Source organism: Lagenorhynchus albirostris, chromosome 13, assembly GCF_949774975.1.
Source record: "Lagenorhynchus albirostris chromosome 13, mLagAlb1.1, whole genome shotgun sequence".
NCBI lineage: Eukaryota > Metazoa > Chordata > Mammalia > Artiodactyla > Delphinidae > Lagenorhynchus > Lagenorhynchus albirostris.
In genome coordinates this window covers 53,898,406-53,922,916 of record NC_083107.1, presented here as the reverse complement: position 1 = coordinate 53,922,916, position 24,511 = coordinate 53,898,406, and the positions used below count along the sequence as shown (strand labels likewise).

Genomic DNA, 24,511 nt, shown 5'->3' with positions numbered 1-24,511 from the left:
CTGTTGCCATGTTTCCTGGGAACTATCACTAATTATAAGCCAAAAGTCTCTAATTATATATATAAAAAAAAAGGATAAATGGTTAGCCATTATGCAAAATTTAGGCCATTCAAGACATTCTCATTGGAAGGGGAAAAAAACAAACAAACAGACTGTCCTGATTTCAGGCTCTGCCATTTCTAAGATATGTAACTTTGGCCAAGTTACCACAACTCTCTCTGAGCCTGTAAAATCTCAGAGATAATAGTACTCACCGCACAGGAGTATCACAAAGACTGAGATAATGCAGTGTTTCCCAAAATATTGCACTTCTGCCAGGAAAATGGTTTTAGATAGCATGTAGACAAAGACTTTCTATTTCTGTAGTTTTATTTACTTCAATAAATAGTTTAAAATAACTATTGCATCTAGCTCTTTATCTTCCTAGAATTCTTGCTTAAAACAAAATTAAGTTATAAAATGTCAGTTTAAACCTAAACCCAATGAAAAGAAAAATGCTAAACATAAATAGTTTAGGTAGTACTAGATTTGGCAAAAAAATGTGAAGGCAGTACACAAATGCCCAAGGTCTGGGCAACACTGAGAAAAGTATACATAAAGGACCCAGCAAATTAAGCATAATAAATATTAACTACATTATTTCTTCTTTTTACAGTGAATTAGCAGAAAGTACAAGACTTATTTTAAAAGGCCTACTGAAATCCAAGCTATGCTGTTTAACAGGTACGTGACTCTGGGAAAGGTATTTGGTTTAAGCATTAGTTCCCTCAAGTGAGAAAAAGTACCTATCTTGTAAAGATCACATAAAAAATAAGATTCCTAACAAAAGAGTGCTCAATAAATAGTTCTTATTATAGAAGGTACTCAATAAATATCTGCTGTTTGATCTTTAAAAAAATCTTTTGTAAAGCTGTCACAATGAACTTTCTCCCTGAAAAATTCTCCCTGAATTTTCCAAGACCTCAGTTCTCCGAAAACTCTTGCCCAGCTAAGCTGTCCCCCAAACACTGCTTTATGCTCTACGTTAAGTCACAGAACTTCAGAGTAAAAAAGTCACTTGCAACCCTTCTACACTTGGTAACAGTCTTCTGACTTGAAACACCAATGCCATTCCTTTCCACCTATCCAGATGTCCCCTCCATCTCAGGCTCCTCCAGTCCAAAGGGATGTCTCCTTTGTCTCAGCTATGACAGGAACTAACAAGAGTCAGTTACCCAGGCTGGGACCTTAGATGTAACGTGGAGCAAGATACTCTGTAGAATCTATCAATATAAAGCAAGAGTGGGATAGACTAGATTATTCTAGAGATGCCCTCCAGAGTTTACATTCTGAGATCTTATCATGTGCTTACTTACTTGTGATAGTCTCTAATTCCTCAATTTATACTGTATTATGTATTGCCTTTTTTAAAAAATGTTTTTATGTCCATAAGTAATCCCTTTAGCACCTAAAACACAACATATTCAAAGCACTTGGGAACTGAGAATCACAGCATCTGCAGTTGAATCCCAACTGGAGATCCTGGATAAATTACTTCACCCTTCTAAACCTCAGTTTCCTAACTTGTAATATCAACCCACAGAAGATGAAACGTGTGTGTGATAAATTCATACAAACACAGTTTGACAATGGTAAAGATCTACCCCAAAGGTACTATTATTTATCCTAATCTCCAAATCAATTCTTCCTAATTCTAACATTCTCGCCAAGCTCCTGTTCTCTTTCCTTCAGAAAAGGAAGTATCTTTTCTTCAGTTCTGCACCACCTAGTTGTGGCCCTATTAAGCCTAATCTGCAGTATGTATCAATGTTGTTCCTCACTGGTCTATCTATCCCCAGTCCTTATTTCTCCTAGGGTCTTTGTAAACTTTGTCAAGAACTGTACTTCTCAAAAGCCTCCAACGGCTTCTGACCAACTTTCTAATCAACGCTGGTAGCTTTAAGAAATTGATTGGGGACTTCCCTGGTGGTGTAGTGGTTAAGAATCCGCCTACCAATGCAGGGGACACAGGGTCGAGCCCTGGTCCGGGAAGATCCCACATGCCATGGAGCAACTAAGCCTGTGTGCCACAACTCCTGAAGCCCGCGTGCCTACAGCCTGTGCTCCACAACAAGAGAAGCCACCGCAGTGAGAAGCCCGCGCACCCACAACCAAGAGTAGCCACTGCTCGCTGCAACTAGAGAAAGCCCACGTGCAGCAACAAAGACCCAACGCAGCCAAAAATAAATTATTTTTTTAAAAAAAGAAATTGATTGACTTTTGCAGTATCAACTTCCACTACATCCCACCCCACGTAGACACACAGGATAAAAGTATGGCCTCCAAGTTTCTTCCTCCTCTTTCTTCCCCTGGAACATTCTGACTACTCATTACCACATGGCCTCTTAAACTTGAGCAATCCCCTACCACAAAACAAATGTTTCTTTCCTTCTTCTCTCTGAAATGCCACAGTATTATATTCCTCTCTATGGATAGCACATACATAACATGTTGTACACGTGCCTATCACAGTCCTCTGTAATTGATAAACTTAAACCCACAGGGAGCAGAGGCTGAATCGCAACTCCAAAGGACCCAGACAGACTTTTAAGATGTGCTGAGAACGTTTTTTTAATGAGAGGTAAACAAGGAAAAGTTTTCTCTCCTTTCAGTTTTAGAAGTCACATCATTGTGTCATAGGGCAATATGTGCTCTTCACCTTTAAGATAATCATCAATCCAGATCCGCTTCCAAACTGATTTAACTCAAAGCTTACCTTTCCTCTGAAGCACCTAAGTATTAATAAATTCTAATAATTTCACTCAATAATACTCATCTGTCCTTCTCAGACATTCCTAGAAATCAAGATCAGGGTGAATTTGTGGATATCCACTGCACTACATGAATGGGTTAAGTACCCCTTCAAACTCCTTTGCATCCCATAAATATTCCTTCCTCAATATCTAAGATTTTCATTGATTTACTCAACAAACATTTGACATCTACTATATGCCACAAAGTCAGACACCAGGGGAGGCAAAAAGAGTAAGACAAAGTCCCTGCCTTCAAGGAACCTTCAACCAGGTCTGGAGTGCTGGTGGGTACACATGCAATAGTGTTAATGGGTGCTTTAGTGATTCCGGATCTGAGAGAAAGCACAAGAAGGGAGTGGTCAAAGGGAGAAGCCAGCAACAGAGATTAAACAGAGAAGAGGAGACACATCCCAACAATGAACATCACAGTCAAAGGTAAAGAGATGTGCAACGTGCTCCATCAAAGCCTTGCTGGTTCACAGACCAGCAGCACCTTTATCATCTGAGGGCCTGTTAAAAATGCAGAATCTCAGTCCCCTACCTATACCTACAAAGTCAGAATCCACATTTTCAGAGGATCCCCAGGGAATTCTTATGCTCATTACGGTTTCAGAAGCCCTGCTGTGGAGGACTCTGAAGTAGAGTTTGAGATGGCTAGCACAGAGGACACCATAGGAATGAACTCACAAGAAGTGAGGCTCCAGAGGCATCTCCAGATCATGAAGCACCTTATCCTGGAACAAATGGAGCCACCACAGCGTCTAATTCTTCAGTAGGAAAATGACAAGATCAAATTACCAGGGTAACTACAGAATAAAGTAGGGGTTGGAAGAAGAGGGAAATCATTCCAGATGAAGTAGCTCTAACAGAACTTAATCATTTGTGCAATCAATACATAGGAGGGAGGATGGGAACAGGGAAGTGTCAAAGAAATATGAATGAAAAATCTCTATAAAGCTGACAGAAATAGCAACATTCACTAAAACAGGGGACGCACGAGGAACAGACTTGGGAGGAAATATGAATACAGTTTGATATTTTCTTTTTTTTTTTTTAATTTTTAAAATTGAAGTATAGGGCTTCCTGGTGGCGCAGTGGTTGAGAGTCCGCCTGCCGATGCAGGGGACACGGGTTCATGCCCCGGTCTGGGAAGATCCCACATGCCGCGGAGTGGCTGGGCCCGTGAGCCATGGCCACTGAGCCTGCGCGTCCAGAGCCTGTGCTCCGCAACGGGAGAGGCCACAACAGTGAGAGGCCCGCGTACCACAAAAAAAAAAAAAAAAAAAAACAATTGAAGTATAGTTGACTTACAATGTTGTGTTAGTTTCTGGTGTACAGCAAAGTGATGAATCCAGTTTAAGATATATGGGTTTGAAGTACCTATAGGTCAACAAGTGGAGGTGCCTAGTAGCAGGCAGGCACCTCCAGGAGGGAAAATATTGCCATCATCAGATAGGCAGGTATCAGCTGATGCCCTAAAAATGGAAGAGGTCGCCCAAAGGGAATGAAAAAAAATGAGAAAACAAAAGGACTAAGGACAACCACCGCCACCCCCCAAAGATATCAGCATTTAAGAGATGAACAGAGGAAAAAGGATGCAACAAAATGAGAAAAATTCTAAAGAGAATAAAATCAAGAAAGAGTGGTGTCATCTTCAATGCCAATAAAAGGGTTTCATTAAGGGGGAAATGGGAGACAGTAATGCCAGAGGTCAAGGCCTTAAGAGTGGATCTGGGGGCTTCCCTGGTGGCGCAGTGATTAAGAATCTGCCTGCCAATGCAGGGGGCACGGGTTGGAGCCCTGGTCCGGGAAGATCCCACATGCTGTGGAGCAACTAAGCCCATGTGCCACAACTATTGAGCCTGCCCTCTAGAGCTCATGAGCCACAGCTACTGAGTCCGCGTGCCACAACTACTGAAGCCCGCGCTCCACAACAAGAGAAGCCACTGCAATGAGAAGGCCGCACACTGTGACGAAGAGTAGCCCCCACTCACCGCAACCAGAGAAAGCCTGTGCACAGCAACAATGACCCAACGCAGCCAAAAATAAAAAAATTTATATTAAAAAAACCAAGAGTGGATCTGGTTATTAAGAAGTCCCTTAAAAAAATTAAATGAAATAAACTTACATCTCACACATGCCTAATTTTAAAAGCACCCTCTCTCTCTCTCTGTATATATATATACACACATCTCAATGGCTCTCTGTGGGTAATAGAATTAAGAGTGATTTTTAGTTTATTGCTTTCCCCCCCAATATTTTGCAATTGTTCCTGAAGGCACATAAGTTCTAAAATTTAAAAATACATGATAAAAAGCTAATAAATAAAACTGATGGCTATTCCCAGTGGTGTGACTGCAGTGGGTCAAAGAGCGAATTCGAAGTGAAGAAATGAAGGAGACAGGAGTACAGACAGGAAGAAGAGACTGGGGAGCATGTGGAGTTAAGTCCAGTTTCAGGAAAGGTTTTGTTTTTCAGGTGGGAAAGATGTGAGCATGCTTACAGGCTGTGGGTAGGAAACTGTATAGAAAATATTCAGAGTCCAGAAGAACAAGAAAACAAACACTTCTTTACTGCCTGCTATGAGCTGAGCACACAATGGTGAACAAGACTAAGTTCTAAGGAAACAAGCAGCGGGCAGATAAATAATATCAGACAAGTGAGACATGCCGTGATACAACTAAAATAGGGTTTGCACTGAGTGTTGAGGTTAGGCCTCTCTGAAGAGATAGCATTTAAGTTGAGTCCTGAATGACAAGAAATGAGCTTTAAAAGAAGAGGGAAAGGCCTTGTTACCTCTACTTCACAGACAACGAACTGAGGATCAAAAAGGTTAGGTAAGGTTATGCAGCAAGTAAATGGAACCCAGGTCTGATGAGCAGACCAACATCCTCTCTACTAGATTGTGTTCCCCCTACTGTTTTCCTCAAATGCAACAGCGAAGATGAACTGTAACATCGACCCTCCCCTGGCCTCACAGGGATGTTAAGGACTAGAAAAATATAAATCATTGGCACAACTTTCTCAAAAGAACCTCTCTGAAAGCCAAGAAGTGTAGATCTGTGAAAGCAGAGGCACAACTTCTAAAGGTTAACTGTTCAGGCCTAATGAGAAAATTCAGGTAGGCTCCAAGTCATAAGCAGACTACATTCCAAAGATGTATAACTAAGTTGCTAAGAAGTCATAAAACATTTCCTCCATGTAATTCTACACATAAAGTAGGTTTCCAAGCAGGACCACAAAAAATCCACGCAATCACAGCTATTACTGTTACTATTATAGTAACTAATACAGCATTTACGAGGAACCAGGCCCTATATTAAGAGCTTTATATAGATAACCTCATGCAATGTCACCAACACTATTACTACTCCCGTCTTATAACTAAAGAAACTGAGGCCTGTCAACGTTACGTAACTTGTCCAGTGGCATAATGCAAATAGAGAAGCCCACAGTCCAGCCCTGGCCTATTCCAGATCCTCAGCTCTTAGTCCTTATGCTGTCTCCCAAAGTACCTCTATTCATAAACACTCGTCTTTCAAAATCAGTTTTTCTTCAACTCTAAAACCTCAGTGCCCATCTACCCTTCTCAGGAGATCAGAATACTACTCAAACGTAAAATAAATAGCTAGTGGGAAGCAGCCGCATAGCACAGGGAGATCAGCTTGGTGCTTTGTGCCCACCTAGAGGGGTGGGATAGGGAGGGTGGGAGGGAGACGCAAGAGGGAAGAGATATGGGAACGTGTGTGTGTATGGCTGATTCACTTTGTTACAAAGCAGAAACTGACACACCATTGTAGAGCAATTATACTCCAATAAAGATGTAAAAAAAAAAATACTACTCAAATTAACACCTTCATCAAGCTTCCTTATCCTCTCCTTGGCAAAGTCTATACCAAACTTACCCCCTGATAAACCTCAATCCATGAGAGCATTTATTCACACATTTGACACCCACTGAGAACTTAATTTGCCTTTGCACCCCCAGTTCCCACGGAGTGCCTAGAATGTGTCCACTTATACATTCACTGACATTTACAGAGTCTACTGTCCCGACTCCCAACCCGCTGCACATCTTCGTAAATACTGAAGTAAACTCCACTGAAGAAAACGGAGGCAAAAGCCCACACTGATGATAATTAAACTTCCACCTCTAAATTACCCTTTGCTCACCCAAAATTCCCAACCTATCCTCCCTCCAAAAAGAAAGCTCTCAAAATTTAAATCGTAGATGGTTACTAAGCACCAATAACGCTTGCACGTGGGACAACACCCGAGCCGGTCAATCATAGAAGAGTAACACTTGACCCCCTGCAGCAGCCTTCAAAGCCCCTCTCAGCTTCTTAGGACGTCGATAACCCGAGGGCAGGATGACCGAGTCCGAGGCGGCGATGGCAGGATCCATGACGGAAGCAAGCCACGTCCGTGGCCATAACCTTCGAAGGCGACCAACCCTGTCACCCTAAACCCCCCAGTGAGGAGCGTGATACGAGGCCCGGGGACGCCTAGCCCTGGAGCAGCGAGGAGAGTGTGGAAAGAGCACAAGTGGGACCCGGCCCTCGCCCACGTCCACGACCCCGAGGAACTGCCGCGCTGCAGGCGGGCTGAGAAAGCGGCCGGGCACTCACCCGGCGACGCGCCCGGCGCGAGCGGCGTGAGGACAGAAGGCGGCGTGCGGCCGCCTCGGGCCGCCCGCTAGAAGGCGCAGGGAGAGCGGGAGGTGCGGGGCCGCCCCAGCGCGGAGGAGCCAGCGGGCCGGTCTCAGCAAGGCCGCCATGGCTCCGCCGTCCCCACCGTAGGCTGCACGCTGGGCAAGGATGGGGGAGCACGTGACCGCGGGGTCGTCCGGCGCGGGAGAGACCAAAGGCCGGGCGCGCCAGACGTAGGGGGAGGCACGTGTTGTTATAACTTGGAAGATTGAAAAACCTGTTTCTCCCAGGACATATGATCCCCACGAGATATGTGCATTACAAGGTAGCTTGATATATCATTCCAGGGAGCGTCTCTTTCAGTTCTCTTTCCTTCACGTCAGCATGTTCAGTCTCTCCACCCCTTCACTTTTCAGTTGGTAGAGTCGGAAGAGGTCGACTCCTCCCAGGTTCGCGCAAGGGCTTGCGGGGGGCCAACTAGCGAGAACACCCGGGAACTCTCGAGAAGAGCCGACTGTGAAGAACCCGGAGTGTGGGACTTTTATCTGCAGAGTGCGGGAGTTGTAGCCAACGTTACGCGGTTCCCGCTCCAAGCCGAAGATGCCGCGCCTACTGAGAGGAACGTACTATAGTCAGAAGTGTGGGACAGGAAGAACGTTAAGGACCTTTGCACTGTGCTAGGGGCCTCCAAGGTTAAATGTGATGTGATTTGTGTGCTTGGGGCCAGGGGACAGTGTAAAGGTATACGGAGGTACAACTTTTAAGTCCATGAGCAGTGCCTTGCTTTACGAAATGGATGGATTATAACGAAGGTCGTATAAAGCTGGCGGCGAACGCATTATATTCCCCAACTCCCACCCCACCCATTCCTTCAGTAAATGCACCAGCAAGATAACAGTATAATTAAGAGTCCTGAAAAAAAAAAGTCCTGAGCCAAATCTGGGGATAAAATAGGAGGCCCCCAGCCTTACGACCTGGAAGGGTACCCTGTGCATGTAAATCAACTTAAAAGATTTTTTGCATATTATATATGTAAATTTGGGTTACAAGTTCCCAAGTTACCCAAAGGTTTCGATTCATAAACATAACTTTTAAAACAGTACTGTAATATGCCATCTCAGTTTGTAAAAACACTAATTGACAGTCAAATTATGTATGTATTTTCAAACACAATTCAGAGCAGCTTTCTCAGCAAAGTTTTGCCGGTTCAGTATCTGTTGGGGCAATCGCAGTTATGTGGGAAGCCGAGAACAGGCTTCAAAAGTACAGACAACTCTCCAGCGCCCTCTTCACCTAGCTGTATTCTAAGCATTACCAGGTGAAAGCTCAGAAGTTTTTTCCGGAAGCCCGACAAGGAGCTCCTTGAAAGCAGGAACCGTGCGACCTTTTCCTGTAGCGGAAACACCTACCCAGTGCCAAGCACACGGTAGGTTGCATTAAATAATTACTGAATAAATGTGTTTGGAGATTATCCAGCTCATTTCTCCTTTGAGAGATGAGAAAAATGAGATCCAAAAAAAGGTTAAATGATTTACTCTGGGTAATACTACTAGGCACTAGGATATAATTTATTTATTCACTCATTCAACACTGATTTATTGAACACATATAAATAGTGTTCTCAGATAGTGCCAGGCACTATTTGAGATGCGGATACAGCAGAGAACAAAAGAGACCAAGTCTGGGTTTTGATTCGATTGGCTCCAAAGTTTAGTTTGGGAAGACAGATAAGAACTGTGATGTAAAATAAATAAGGGGAAAGGAATTGAGGGTGGTATGCTTAACCTCCTCGGAGAACAATGAGGACGGTGTGGATGAGAAGAAAGAGCAAAGGGGATGGCGGGGACCGTGGGCGTTGGGCCTCATCATGCAGAGTGTTGTAGTAAGGACTTTGATTTTTATTCAGAATGAGATGGGAAACCACTGGAAAGTTTAGTATGTTGTGATATGAATCGATTTGCATTTTTAAAGGATTACACTGGCTGCTGTTTGAAAAGGTGATTTTAAGGGAATAGGATAAATAAAAGTAGGGAGACCAGTGAGGAGGCTTTTGCAATAATCCAGAGTACAGATGGTAGTGGCTTGGAGAAGGGGGGTGGCAGGTGAGAGAATGAAAAAGGGTCAGATCCTCACTCTACTTAAATAGAACCAAGAGGATTTACTGATGGATTGGCTATGGGATGTAAGTCAAAAATGACTCCAAAATTTTTGACCTGAGCAATTAGAAAGATAGAGATGGCACTGATTAAGAAGGGAAAGACTGAGGGAAAAGCAGATTTAAAAGGTGAAATCAAAAGTAATCTGGAATATTAAACTTGAAGTGCCTGTTAGACATCCAAATGTCAAGTTTGAGTAGGGGGTTGGCTGTATGATATACAAGTCTGGAGTTCAGAGCTAAAGATACACTTGGGAGTTTATAGTCTGTATCTATTATTTGAAGCCATAGAAATGGATGAGAAATGGACGAAAGCACCTAGGAGGAAAATATGGATAGACAAAAGATGAGGTCGAAGGACTGAGATTTATGACACTTCAGTATTTAGAGGGTGCGAAGATGAAAATCCAGCACAAGAAACTGAGAAAGAATAGCCAGAGAGGTAGGGGGAGAACCAAGAGAGAGTAGTGAGTTCACAAATAACAGAGAGAAACCTTTCAACCATGGGAATTATCAACCATGTAAAATGCTGCTGTTCTGGTAAAATGAGCACTCAACATTGACCATAGGATTTCTCAACTCAGAGGTCCCTGGTGATGCTTAGAAGAGCCATTTTGGTGACATGCTGAGCTAAATGAGCGAAACAAGTTTAAGAGTACATGAAGGAAGGGGAAGTGGAGATTTAAATTTAAATAAATTTTAAAATTCAGTTCCTTAGTAATTAACCACTTTCAACCACATATAGCTAGTAGCTACTGTATTGGACAGCACAGAGAACATTTTCATCATCATAGAAAATTCTACTGGACAGTGCTGCAGTAAGGGGTGAAAAATTGATAATGCAGCATAAGACGGAGAAAGAGTACATTGAATATGCAAGACGGGATGGGATCCAGTACAAAAGTGAAGGGATTGACTTTAGGTAAGAATCCAGACAGTCCAACCAATGTCACAGAAGGAAGGACAAGGCATGTAGTTGCAGAATCATTGAGGCTGGTAGAGGCAGTAGTGAGAATGCATGCATATTCTTTTCTACTTGCTTCTAGCTCTGAAACCCTTAATCCGCAACCAAGATTCTCTCTGTTCTTGTACCAGGCTTCCTCTTGAAGTATGAGGCAATACTGATGAAATTTGCCTAGGCATTCATTTATTCAATCATGAATGTATTCACTATTAAACCCCTAAGTTCTGCCAGGCAGCAAGTTAAGTGTAGAAAAAAATATGATGGGCAAAAGCAGGCATGGTCCTTACTGTTATGGAAGTTACCTTCTAAGGGACAAGGCAAATATTAATCAAATAATCACACTAAATGAATTAAACACTGAAACAGGGGTTCTGAAGGAAAGAGACATGTTTCCTTGAGCGAGTATGCCTCACCCGGGAATCAAAAAACGTTTCCAGGGAAGGGATCTTTAAGCTGAGGTCTGAAGGATGACTAGCTGTTAACACATGCAAGGTATGTGCTGTGTGTGTGTAAGAGAGAAAGAGTGGTTTTGCCTGTTTTTCAGTTCAGACTTAACCAAGTTGTTCTCAGATTTCTTTAGTCTCCAGAAGATGTGACAAAGTGGAAGAGGAGCCCAGGTTGAGCATCCTTGGTTTCTCCCTCAAGTTATTCTGAACTATGAAATGCATTCAACTGTTGGTTAGAAAATTAGGGGTCCCCATCCCAGTAAATAGAATAGCCTCTGAACAGAATTTTAACAGTTTAGAAGCCAGACTTTGCAGAAGTACTTAACTGCTTTTTTTTTTTTTTTAATGTGTAAAACTGGTGATATCTACCCTTTCCTCCCAGGATTATTTGGGAATATTAGTGACGTACTTACAGGCGCATAGGAAACTGTGAAAAATAATGTTACTACCATCAATATTGTTGTTGCTTTTCATAATCGAGTCTAAACCTCATGAATTTGAGTTCTTCTCCAGTCTCTCCCTGGGGTCCAGTTTTTGACCCCAACATCTTTACTGCCTAATAATCTATGGCCAGTGTCCCAAATTCCTAACTTAGTTTTCCAGTTGTTAAATGCTTAGTGTAAGCAAAGCACAGGGCAAGTTGCATCTCAGGGCAAAGAAATTATTCATACTACATTTGATGAGCTTAATTTATAGGACAGGATAAAACACATATTGTATATAGATAACCATTACATTAGGCAGTGTGATGAGTAGAATGAAGAAGAGACAAGCCAAATGATAGCCAGGCAGGAGAACAGAAGAAGGTTTCATAGTGGGAATGATATTTCAGCCCTCATAGGCTGGGGAAGATGTTAAGTAGTAGACATCATGGCAAGAGGACTTCTAGTCAGAGGGAACAGTAAAAGTAAAGATACAGAGCTCTCCTTTCTGTATATACATCCCTTCTTAAACTGCAGAAAGTGTTTCTGGACACAGAATTTTGCCCAGAGCCTATGGAGTAAAGGAGAGGATCTCTAAACCAGTGGTGTTCACGCTTCCGTGGCTATGACCAATGGTAAGAAAATACGTTTTATAAGTGACACAAATACATACCAAAAAATTTTATAAAACAGTAATGAGCCTTGCTACATGTGATGCCATTAGATATTTACTTATCTATTTTCTATTTCATTTTTTAAAATGTTGATTGATCCTAATTCAAACAAACCAGCTATAAGAAGACTTTTTTAGACACGAATATAATGCACAATACAAGAATTATTGCTTTTTTAGTGTAGTAATGGGCTCTGTTGCTGTGTAAGAAAATACTTGTATATTTTTAGAGATACATGCTGGCATATGTAGAAGTAAATTAACATGCTGTGTGGAATTTTCTTGAAGAAACCTCCCCAAGGAATAAAAGCTAGAACAAAAGGACATAAGAAGCAAGTGTGAATACCTTGCTATTTTTAAAATCTGGGTGGGTGTATAGTAGTTCATTTTACTATTCTCTCTACTTTATATATGGTTTTAAGTGTTCATAAAGAAAAAGATCTTAAATGCTGGTTGTATTTTGATTTCACTATTCATTAATACAGCATGACTTGGAGTTTGAAAAACACTGTACTCAGTCATGTCAATATAAGTGCAGGGTAAACAGAAACAGGCAGATAAATGTATCAGACTGTACCTCTTCGAACTGGAGACGTGTTCATGGGAACAACATCGTTGATTGACTTCTCCAGCAAATAGTTGCTCACACATTAAAACTTGCTGTTGTTGCTAAGTCATTTTACATAAAACATGAAATATCTGAGATTGTAGCTAATACAATCTAAGACAAAGATTTTCATTTAAGACCAAAGTTTAAAAAAAAAAAGATTTAACTTCAAAATTCTTAGCTGAAAGTATGGTACTCAACGCCCTGAATGGGAAATTTACAAGGCGGTGGACATTAATCTCACTTAGGTCAAATTAACCTTTTCGTGGCCTCATATAATTTATGAGGAATCGCAAAGAATCAAAAACTAGAGCTGATCATTCATAATTGTTTGTTGGCCTTTTTGGAGTCTCCTCCGATTTTCACACAAATACATCCAAACTACTGTGAGCAAAGAACCAAGTGATTGCCTTGAGTTTAAAAGCCTGGTTTGCTTAAAAGCCTTAACATATTTTAAGCAGCAGATTTAATGTTTAGTTATGATTGTATTTTTTCTTAAGGCAACTTGTCTGATGAACCAAGGGCTTCTTCCATCTGTGACTACACTTTTCATATCCAAATTTATACATGTATGTAATTCCCAATTATTCAAAAAATATTCTGCTCAGACCTTTATTTGCAGACAGCCCCGAGATTCTCATTATAAGTGGAGGTCCAATTTGTCATTGTTACACCCTTCAGCAACACTTCCATCAAACAATAATTCTTTCGTAAGTGCACAAACCAGGAAGACAGGTGCAGGGTCATTTACTGTAAGAAAGTAACCAGCATTGGCAACAAGGGGTTATTGCTGATATTTTCCCAGTGTTACCATGTGTGAAGGCTGAAAGTTTATGTGTTTCCCACAGGGCGGATAGTGTCCGGATAAATCAATATAGAATAGTAGTCAAACGTAATTGGCATTTCAATGTACTATACAACTAAATCCCTTCAAGACAGAAAACAGTTATCATCCTTGTAATAGCTGAACATAAACTTTAGGAAGTCTTTATTAACAGTCATTGTTAATTCCTAAAATGTGACATGGGTCTCTTAAATTTCCTGTTTAACTGAAGTTTTTGTTGTTGTTGTTTTTAAGGAACTAGAAAATATATTTAATTTTCTAAGAGCAATAGGTAATACAAAATTTTGTTTTAGCTTGTGTCTCTCCAAGGGTTGGAAAGTAATTTCTTTTACAAGTTGGATACTTTTATGCAATTTACCTTCTGATAATTTCAGTTTAAGCTGGAGAGGGAAACTAATAGACTTTACTTGTGCTTAGTAAAGAATATATGGATTTTTCATTGCATTAAGTTGCAAAGACATTGATATGGCTATTGTTCTTGGCTGCCCATCTTGCTTTCCAGGCCTGACTGGGAGGAATGCAAATCACCTGCAAATGTGGCACAGCAAGCAGGATGTAGAACCAATGTGTGTCTTGGGGTTGTCTCCCACTGGAAAGTGAGTGGTGTGTTTTCGTTGAGTGTGGGACAGTTGAATTATATTAGATTAAAGCACTTTTTTGAATTATATATGGCAAGAAAGATACGTGTTTATCGCTGCATGTTAGAAGGAGACTGTCAGCATTTTTTTGTCATTGTTCCACAATGTTTCCCCTACATTCATACTTCTTCTAATTTCCAATATTACACCCCACTAGTGGTCAAGGGATCAGCACATGAGCCAGGCCTAGCCTATGAGAGAATCCCATCCTTTTGGCTAGAGTAATAGGGACCCAAAATAAAGCAAATGGCATAATTCATTGAATTTTTAACTGCAGCTGGTAGGAAAGACACCTTATTGTAGAGTTATCAGCCATGAAAACATGAATCAGTAATTGCTGGTGGCATTTTCCCTGCCCCACCAAGACACCTGTATGTAGTAGGAGAGAATGAGAACAACACAGAGAAGCAGAGCCAAGGTCTGGAGAGAAGGCTTATGACTTTATTGTTGTTTCCGTATCCAGTTGTGCTTAAAGCCAGATTTACCCCTGGACTTAATTACCAGGTACATGAGCCAATAAATCACCTTTGTACTTAAGCTGGTTTCAGAGAGCTTTTGCTGTTGCACTAGAAAAAGGCCCAATTTAATACATACTGACTTTGGGTAGTACCATTATTTTCCATAGTTTTAGGTTTAATTCTTTAACAGCATGCTTCCTCTAAACATCAGTAAGTTGATTTTTTAATTATTTTTACTGTTTTAATTCATTCTCTGTGTTCTCATTGCTTTATCATTTTGTTGATTATAACTTCATTACATTAAAAAAAGATAACACTGAAAATGTTGAAAGATTAAAATATAACCAAGCTATACTCCAAAGTTTCAACAAAAGGGAACAAGTCAAGAATAAATGAATTTTTTAAAAGATCAGATATACTCCAAATTGAAACTAACACACCAAAAATATTCCAAAGCAAAATTGTGCAAGGAGGTTGAGGAGAAACACCCTAGAACAAAGGTGAAATGGTCTGCTGACCAAGTAGCTTGGAAATAAGACACTCAAAGAAAAAAGTCTTGGGGCTTCCCTGGTGGTGCAGTGGTTGGGAGTCCGCCTGCCGATGCAGGAGACGCGGGTTCGTGCCCCGGTCCGGGAAGATCCCACATGCCGCGGAGCGGCTGGGCCCGTGAGCCATGGCAGCTGAGCCTGCGCGTCCGGAGCCTGTGGTCCGCAATGGGAGAGGCCACAACAGTGAGAGGCCCGCGTTACCGCAAAAAAAAAAAAAGAAAAAAGTCCCCACACTATATTCTACCACCATCTCCCCAAATGTAATTAGCTGCACTAGGGAGCTTAGTTTCTTTAACTTCTACAGACCCCATAGTTTACATAACTCCCCAGGTGATTCTGATGCACACCAAATTATAAACTCATTGAGTGAATTACATACGTTAACTAATTTAATGTTCCGAACGGTTCTATAAGGTGGGATCTGTTAGTAACTACATTTTATAAATGAGAAAACTGAGGCACAGAAAGGCTAATTTGCTCCAGATCACACAGCTAATAAGTGATTGAGCCAGGTTTGAAACCCAGGCAGGCGGGTTCCAAAGCCAGTGTGTATCTAACCACTATCCTACACTGTTTTAAAATAATAACCACAATGCAAAGGCACAGCAGTGATGGTGACAATTGCAGGCAGGCCTGTAGAAGAATATGTCTTCGTTCACTGGGGGTCTTTTGCTACTCTGCCTCCCAGGAACTCTTCCACCCCAACCAACACTGATTTCTCTCATTTCTGAATTTATATTCAACTTAAAATCAGTATTGCACAATTTGGCATTTAATTATGCCCCTTTCATTCTGTTAGTTTGGCCTTCTCAATTGGATGAGAAATTGAGAACTCAGGTCCAGTTTTACTTCTCCCCTTGCTTGTAGCACCTGGTGCAGGGCATCGGAAAGTTATTTGTTGACCAGATTTGTAAGCGCTAAATTGACTTTAGAAACCTGTGACGTGTGAATTTTAGATTCATTTAGGACTGATTTCATGAGATTGACATTACATTTAATCAGTTCCTACCCATTTGCAGTTTTAGATATTTAACCAGAGATTTCCTTCCTTCAGTCACACCAGGTATTCTTTTGTTGATCCGCACTGCTCAAAGCCCCCATTTATTTTGCTGATCAAATTGGTATGGGAACGTTCCCTTCCTGCAGCTGAGAGTGGTTCTTGAAAGATTTTCCTTTGGAGAAAGTTTCCAGCAAGCTCTTTCCTCTTTGACTTTTTTTTTTCTTTTTTCCTTTAACATCTTTATTGGAGTATAATTGCTTTACAATGTTGTGTTAGTTTCTGCTGTATAACGAAGTGAATCGGCTATATGCATATGTATAGCCCCATAATGTCTCCTCCCTCTTGCGTCTCCCTCCCACCCTCCCTATCCCACCCCTCTAGGTGGTCACAGCACTGAGCTGATCTCCCTGTGCTATGCAGCTGCTTCCCACTAGCTATCTATTTTACATTTGGTAGTGTATATATGTCAGTATTACTCTCTCACTTCATCCGAGCTTCCCCTTCCCCCTCCCCGTGTCCTCAAGTCCATTCTCTACGTCTGTGTGTTTATTCCCGTCCTGCCCCTAGGTTCACCAGAACCATTTTTTTTCTTTTTAGATTCCATATATATGTGTTAGCATACGGTATTTGTTTTTCTCTTTCTGACTTACTTCACTCTGTATGACAGACTTTAGGTCCATCCACCTGACTACAAATAATTCAATTTCGTTTCTTTTTATGGCTGAGTAATATTCCATGGTATATATGTGCCACATCTTCTTTATCCATTCATATGTCAGTGGACACTTAGGTTGCTTTCGTGTCCTGGCTATTGTAAATAGTGCTGCAATGAACACTGTGGTACATGACTGTGTTTGAATTATGGTTTTCTCAGGGTATATGCCCAGTAGCGGGGTTGCTGGGTCATATGGTACTTCTGTTTTTAGTTTGTTAAGGAACCTCCATACTGTTCTCCATAGTGGCTGTATCAATTTACATTCCCACCAACAGTGCAAGAGGGTTCCTTTTTCTCCACACCCTCTCCAGAATTTATTGTTTGTAGATTTTTTTGATGATGGACATTCTGACTGGTGTGAGGTGATACCTCATTGTAGTTTTGATTTGTATTTCTCTAATGATTAGTGATGTTGAGCATCCTTTCATGTGTTTGTTGGCAGTCTGTATATCTTCTTTGGAGAAATGTCTATTTAGGTCTTCTGCCTGTTTTGGATTGGGTTGTTTGTTTTTTTGATATTGAGGTGCATGAGCTGTTATATATTTTGGAGATTAATCTTTGTCAGTTGTTTTGTTTGTAAATATTTTCTCCCATTCTGAGGGTTGTCTTTTCATCTTGTTTATGTTTTCCTTTGCTGTGCAAAAGCTTTTAAGTTTCATTAGGTCCCATTTGTTTATTTTTATTTCCATTTCTCTAGGAGGTAGGTCATAAAGGATCTTGCTGTGATTTATGTCATAGAGTGTTCTGCCTATGTTTTCCTCTAGGAGTTTAATATTGTCTGCCCTTACATTTAGGTCTTTAATCCATTTTGAGTTTATTTTTGTGTATGGTGTTAGGGAGTGTTCTAATTTCATTCTTTTACATGGAACTGTCCAGTTTTCCCAGCACCACTTATTGAAGAGGCAGTCTTTCATCCATTGTATACTCTTGCCTCCTTTATCAAAGATAAGGTGACCATATATGCATGGGTTTATCTCTGGGCTTTCTATCCTATTCCATTGATCTGTATTTCTGTTTTTGTTCCAGTACCATACTGTCTTGATTACTGTAGCATTGTAGTATATTCTGAAGTCGGGGAGCCTGATTCCTCCAGCTCCGTTTTTCTTTCTCATGATTGCTTTGGCCATTCGGGATCTTTTGTGTTTCCATACAAATTGTGAAATTTTTTGTTCTAGTTCTGTGAAAAATGCCATTCGTAGTTTGATACGGATTGTATCGAATTGGTAGATTGCTTTGGGTAGTATAGTCATTTTCACAATGTTGATTCTTCCAACCAAAGAACATGGTATATCTCTCCATCTGTTTGTCATCTTTAATTTCTTTCATCACTGTCTTACAGTTTTCTGCATATAGGTCTTTTGTCTCCTTAGGTAGGTTTGTTCCTAGGTATTTTATTCTTTTTGTTGCAATGGTAAATGGGAGTATTTCCTTAATTTTTCTTTCAGATTTATCATCATTAGTGTATAGAAATGCAAGAGATTTCTATGCATTAATTTTGTATCCTGCTACTCTACCAAATTCATTGATTAGCTCTAGTAGTTTTCTAGTAGCATCTTTAGGATTATCTATGTATAGTATCATGTCATCTGTAAACAGTGACAGTTTTACTTCTTTTCTGATTTGGATTCCTTTTATTTCTTTTTCTTCTCTGATTGGTGTGGCTATAACTTCCAAAAATATGTTGAATAACAGTGGTGAGAGTGGGCAACCTTGTCTTGTTCCTGATCTTAGAGGAAATGGTTTCAGTTTTTCACCATTGAGAATGATGTTGGCTGTGAGTTTGTCATATATGGCCTCTATTATGTTGAGGTAGGTTCCCTCTATGCCTACTTTCTGGAGGGTTTTCATCATAAATGGGTGTTGAATTTTGTCAAAAGCTTTTTCTGCATCTATTGAGATGATCATATGGTTTTTATCCTTCATTTTGTTAATATGGTGTATCACATTGATTGATTTGTGTATATTGAAGAATCCTTGCATTCCTGGGATAAACCCCACTTGATCATGGTGTATGATCCTTTTAATGTGCTGTTGGATTCTGTTTGCTAGTATTTTGTTGAGGATTTTTGCATCTATGTTCATCAGTGATGTTGGACTGTAGTTTTCTTTCATGGGACATCCTTATCTGGTTTTGGTATCAGGTGATGGTGGCCTCATAGAATGAGTTTGGGAGTGTTCCTCCCTCTGCTATATTTTGGAAGAGTTTGAGAAGGATAGCTCTTCTCTAAATGTTTGATAGAATTCGCCTGTGAAGGCATCTGGTCCTGGGCTTTTGTTTGTTGGAAGATTTTAAATCACAGTTTCAATTTCAGTGCTTGTGATCGGTCTGTTCATATTTTCTGTTTCTTCCTGGTTCAGTCTCAGAAGGTTGTGCTTTTCTAAGAATTTGTCCATTTCTTCCAGGTTGTCCATTTTATTGGCATAGAGTTGCTTGTAGTAATCTCACATGATCCTTTGTATTCTGCAGTGTCAGTTGTTACTTCTCCTTTTTCATTTCTAATTCTGTTAATTTGAGTCTTCTCCCTTTTTTTCTTGATGAGTCTGGCTAATGGTTTATCAATTTTGTTTATCTTCTCAAAGAACCAGCTTCTAGTTTTATTGATCTTTGCTATTGTTTCCTTCGTTTCTTTTTCATTTATTTCTGACCTGATCTTTATGATTTCTTTCCTTCTGGTAACTTTGGGGGTTTTTTTGTTCTTCTTTCTCTAATTGCTTTAGTTGTAAGGTTAGGTTGTTTATTTGAGAGTTTCTTGTTTCTTGAGGTAGGATTGTATTGCTATCAACTTCCCTTTAGAACTGCTCTTGCTGCATCCCATTGGTTTTGGGTCGTCGTGTTTTCAGTGTCATTTGTTTCTAGGGATTTTCTGATTTCCTCTTTGATTTCTTCAGTGATCTCTTGGCTATTTAGTAGCCTACTGTTTAGCCTCCATGTGTTTGTATTTTTTACAGATCTTTTCCTGTCATTGATATCTAGTCTCATAGCGTTTTGGTCAGAAAAGATACTTCATACGATTTCAATTTTCTTAAATTTACCAAGGCTTGATTTGTGACGCAAGATATGATCTGTCCTGGAGAATGCTCCATGTGCACCTGAGAAGAAAGTGTATTCTGTTGGTTTTGGATGGAATGTCCTATAAATATCAATTAAGTCCATCTTGTTTAACGTGTCATTTAAAGCTTGTGTTTCCTTATTTATTTTCATTTTGGATAATCTGTGCATCAGTGAAAGTGTGGTGTTAAAGTCCCCTACTCTGATTGTGTTACTGTTGATTTCCCCTTTTATGGCTGTTAGCATTTGCCTTATGTATTGAGGTGCTCCTATGTTGGGTGTAAAAATATTTACAATTGTTATATCTTCTTCTTGGATTGATCCCTTGATCATTATGTAGTGTCCTTCTTTTTTCTTTCTTTTTTTTTTTTTGTGGTATGTGGGCCTCTCACTGTTGTGGCCTGTCCCGTTGCGGAGCACAGGCTCCGGACGCGCAGGCTCAGCGGCCATGGCCCACGGGCCCAGCCGCTCCGCGGCACGTGGGATCTTCCCGGACCGGGGCACGAACCCGTGTCCCCTGCATTGGCAGGCGGACTCTCAACCACTGCGCCACCAGGGAAACCCTGTAGTGTCCTTCTTTGTCTCTTGTAATAGTCTTTGTTTAAAGTCTATTTTGTCTGATATGGGGATTGCCACTCCAGCTTTCTTTTGATTTCCATTTGCATGGAATATCTTTTTCCATCCCCTCACTTTCAGTCTGTATGTGTCCATAGGTCTGAAGTGGGTCTCTTGTAGACAGCATATGTATGGGTCTTGTTTTTGTATCCATTCAGCCAGTCTATGTCTTTTGGTTGGAGCATTTAATCCATTTACATTTAAGGTAATTATTGATATGTTCCTATTACCATTTTCTTAATTGTTTTGGGTTTGTTTTTGTAGGTCTTTTCCTTCTCTTGTGTTTCCTGCCTAGAGAAGTTCCTTTAGCATTTGCTGTAAAGCTGGTTTGGTGGTGCTGAATTCTCTTAACTTTTGCTTATCTGTAAAGTTATAATTTCTCCATTGAATCTGAATGAGATCCTTGCTTGGTTGTAGGTTTTTCCCTTTCATCACTTGAAGTATGTCCTGCCACTCCCTTCTGGCTTGCAGAGTTTCTGCTGAGAAGTCAGCTGTTAACCTTATGGGGATTCCCTTGTATGTTATTTGTTGCTTTTCCCTTGCTGCTTTTAATATTTTTCTTTGTATTTAATTTTTGATAGTTGCATTAGTATGTGCCTCAGTGTGTTTCTCTTTGGGTTTATCCTGTATGGTGCTCTCTGTGCTTCCTGGACTTGACTATTTCCTTTCCCATGTTAGGGAAGTTTTCGACTATAATCTCTTGAAATATTTTCTCAGACCTTTTCTTTTTCTCTTCTTCTGGGACCCCTATAATTCGAATGTTGGTGCATTTAATGTTGTCCCAGAGGTCTCTGAGACTGTCCTCAATTCTTTTCATTATTTTTGTTTTATTCTGCTCCTTGGCAGTTATTTCCACCATTTAATCTTCCAGCTCACTTATCAGTTTTTCTGCCTCAGTCATTCTGCTATTCATTCCTTCTAGAGTATTTTTAATTTCAGTAATTGTGTTTTTCATCACTGTTTGTTTGCCCTTTAGTTCTTCTAGATCCTTGTTAAATGTTTCTTGTATTTTCACCATTCTGTTTCCGAGATTTTGGATCATCTTTACTGTCATTACTCTGAATTCTTTTGCAGGTAGTTTGCCTATTTCATCTTCATTTATTTGGTCTTGTAAGTTTTTACCTTGCTCCTTCATCTGTAACATATTTTTTTGTTGTTTCTTTTTTTTTCTCTCTCTTTTTGATGGATGGTACTGTATTCCTGTCTTACTGGTTGTTTGGCCTGAGACGTCCAGCACTGGAGTTTGCAGGCAGTTGCATAGAGCCGGGTCTTGGTGCTGAGATAAGGACCTCCGGGAGGCCTCACTCTGATTAATATTCCCTGGGGTCTGAGGTTCTCTGTTAGTCCAGTGGTTTGGACTCGGAGCTCCCACCTCAGGAGCTTGGGCCTGACCTCTGGCCTGGGAACCAAGATCTCTTGCGCAAGCCTCGTGGCGTGGTTAAAAAAATGAAAAGAAAGAAAGAAAAAAAAAAGGAGCAGTACAATATCAAAGAATAAAAAACAAAATAAAATTAGAAAGAGAAAAAATATATTAGGAAAAATAAAACTGTAATTGAAACAACTACAACAAGGTAAAATAAGACCACAACAGAAAAAAGGAAAAAGGAAGGTTGTGTGTGTGGGGGGGGGCGGGGGGGGGACAAGCCAAAAGGAGAGAACAATAACAAAGTATAAAGAATAAAATAAAATTAGAAAAATAAAAGATTTATTAGGAAAAATAAAAATTTAAAAGTATCAACAGCAGTGAATCAACAAGGTAAAACAGAACCCCAATCTAAAAGAAGAAAAAAAAAAAGCCTTGGCTATGGGGGCGGGGTTTAGGGGGGGGCGGTGGAACTTAGGTAGGGGCGGGGTTTAGGGTGGGGCAGGACCTAGGAGGGTGCGGGGAGACCTTAAAGCGTTGGGCAGGGCCTATGCTCAGGACCTGTGCAGGTGGGGAGAGGCAGCACGTGGAAGGGAGGGTCTCTGGAGTGTGGGGTTCCCGAGTTTGGAGGTAGGGCCCTGGGTGAGGGTGTGTGGGTGGGGTTTAGGCGCAGCTCGTTGGAGGGGGTCTCAGAGGGGGTCTCCGAGTGTAGAGGTAGGGCCCTGGGTGGGGGTGTAAGGGCGGGGCTGGGGTTCTGAGAGGCAGGGGGGAGCCTCCAAGGGCAGAGGATTAGGCCTGAGCCCAACAGGCTCCCTGGTGCCTAAGTGGACAGGGAAGGCACTGGCCGCATTCCCTTCCATTCCTTCGTGCCCCTCCCCCACCATCTCCCCCAGGGTGTCCCCCGTCACCGCTGGACCCCTAACCGCGGGTGGGTCTCGCTGGCTGTAGGAACTCCCCTCCCCCAGCCAGCCCTCAGGGGTGCCTGTCCTGGAGGTCCGGCCTTTACTTTTACTCCCCCTTCCCTCCCTCCCACTCCCTCAGGACCTGCGTGGCTGGAGGGGGCCTCGGGGGGCAGAGGATGAGGCCCGGGATCTCAGCAGGTTCCTGGGGGCCCAAGTGGTTAGGGGAAACCTGGTCACACTCCCTTTTGATCCTCTGTCCTCCCAGTGGTCCCCCAATTTACCCCTTACGGGGTGGGATCCCTTCCCCTCCCCCAAATGCCCCCCAGGAGAGCCAGTCCCGTCCCGCCTCCACTTCTCCTCCTCCTTCACTCCCCCAATGCCCCACATCCTACCTGGTCGCTGGGGGTTCCTCCCGTCGCCTGAGGTGTCTGTGGTACCCCACCGGTGCCTGGTAGGTGCCCTAGTTGTGAGGAGACGTGAATTCTGCGTCCCCCTAGTACGCCATCTGACTCCGCCCTACTCTTTGACTTTGGTTTGCTTCCTAGAAATGCCCGTGCTGGGGCAAAATTACTTTATCCAGATGCCAGTGATTGAAAAGACATTCTAATTATCTGTTGATGGTAAATCATAAAACTTTTTTGGAAACCCTTTTGTCTAGCCTGTGAACCTTCAGAGGAAAAAGTGTTTTACGTGGTATCACTAAAATAAGCTTGGTATTTGGAGATGCTGTAGGCTTGATTGTGTTGAATTATAAATTGAATCATTACTAACTTCTGAGAGGTTTTCAGGGATTGTTTTATTCAGCTTTGCTGACTACGCTGCCCATAGCAACTCTGGCAGTGATTCCCCTACTGGCACGAAGGGGCTGCCCCGCTGCAGAAATTCATGACGGCTGCATTTGCCTGCAGAGTTTGGAAAGATCTAAGGTCTTTGGAGACTAGAAATGTGCTTTTCCCTTGTCTTAACTGGCAGTATGAGCCTCTGGCATTTCAAAGTGCAAGTCATTAGTGTCCACCGGGGTGATGTTAATCTGTCTGTGTTTCAGTCCCAGGACATTTTCCAGTTGCTTCTGCCACAACGATCTCTGCTATCTCAGTGCCTCTGATGACCCTTGTGACTTCAGGAAGCTCTACAGTGCCAGCTGGACTTCACAGAAGCCAGTTGCTACCCGATCCTCTTTCTCTTCCATCTTTCTGCCATCTTCAAAGAAATCTCAAAGCTTATTTAAAAGGTGTAGCTTCTGCCTGGCATTTTCAAATTTGAACTGAGAGAAACCTGTTCTTGTTTGGGTTTTTTTTTTTTTTTTTAAATTCTCAATAGGAAGGAGACTTTCCTTTATTTTGAATTTAGGGCTTGAGTCATACTTAAGCTGACTTTGATCACATTCAGGAGAAATAGAAGACTAGCAGACGGAGAGGAGGGAGACATGAGAATTGCCAGAGAGCAAACAAAAACAAGGCCTTTGAATGGTTGGAAGGGACTCAGGAAAGCCAGAGGGCCCTGGTGATGTTCAAAATGGGTGTGTGGAGTTGAAATTGTCAGGACATCCTATCCTCCTCCATCTTCCCAGAAAGACTAAGCTGAACCCCTGCTGTCTGAGCTATGGTTTGGGGGAGGACCCAAAAGGGGGAGGGTGTGCTCCTTTCATCAGATTGTTCCAGACTTCCCAGT

General features: G+C 41.5%; 1 protein-coding gene and 1 long non-coding RNA gene across 3 annotated transcripts in view; one reads left to right on the top strand and one right to left on the bottom strand.

The window, feature by feature from the left end:
* LRPPRC (leucine rich pentatricopeptide repeat containing) overlaps window positions 1-7,587 on the bottom strand; it is a 103,717-nt gene extending 96,130 nt beyond the window's left edge. For both annotated transcript variants that reach the window (XM_060169847.1, XM_060169848.1), the window contains exon 1: window positions 7,421-7,587. In XM_060169847.1, the coding sequence (XP_060025830.1) occupies window positions 7,421-7,569 (149 nt within the window). In that variant the 5' untranslated portion in view covers window positions 7,570-7,587. The remainder of the gene's footprint in view (window positions 1-7,420) is intronic.
* A 371-nt stretch (window positions 7,588-7,958) lies between these two features.
* On the top strand, window positions 7,959-14,114 carry LOC132531798 (uncharacterized). The gene is made up of 3 exons (XR_009544229.1): window positions 7,959-8,867; window positions 11,966-12,063; window positions 14,055-14,114. It is a non-coding gene; the product is annotated as an uncharacterized LOC132531798 (long non-coding RNA).
* The last annotated feature ends 10,397 nt before the right edge of the window (window positions 14,115-24,511 follow it).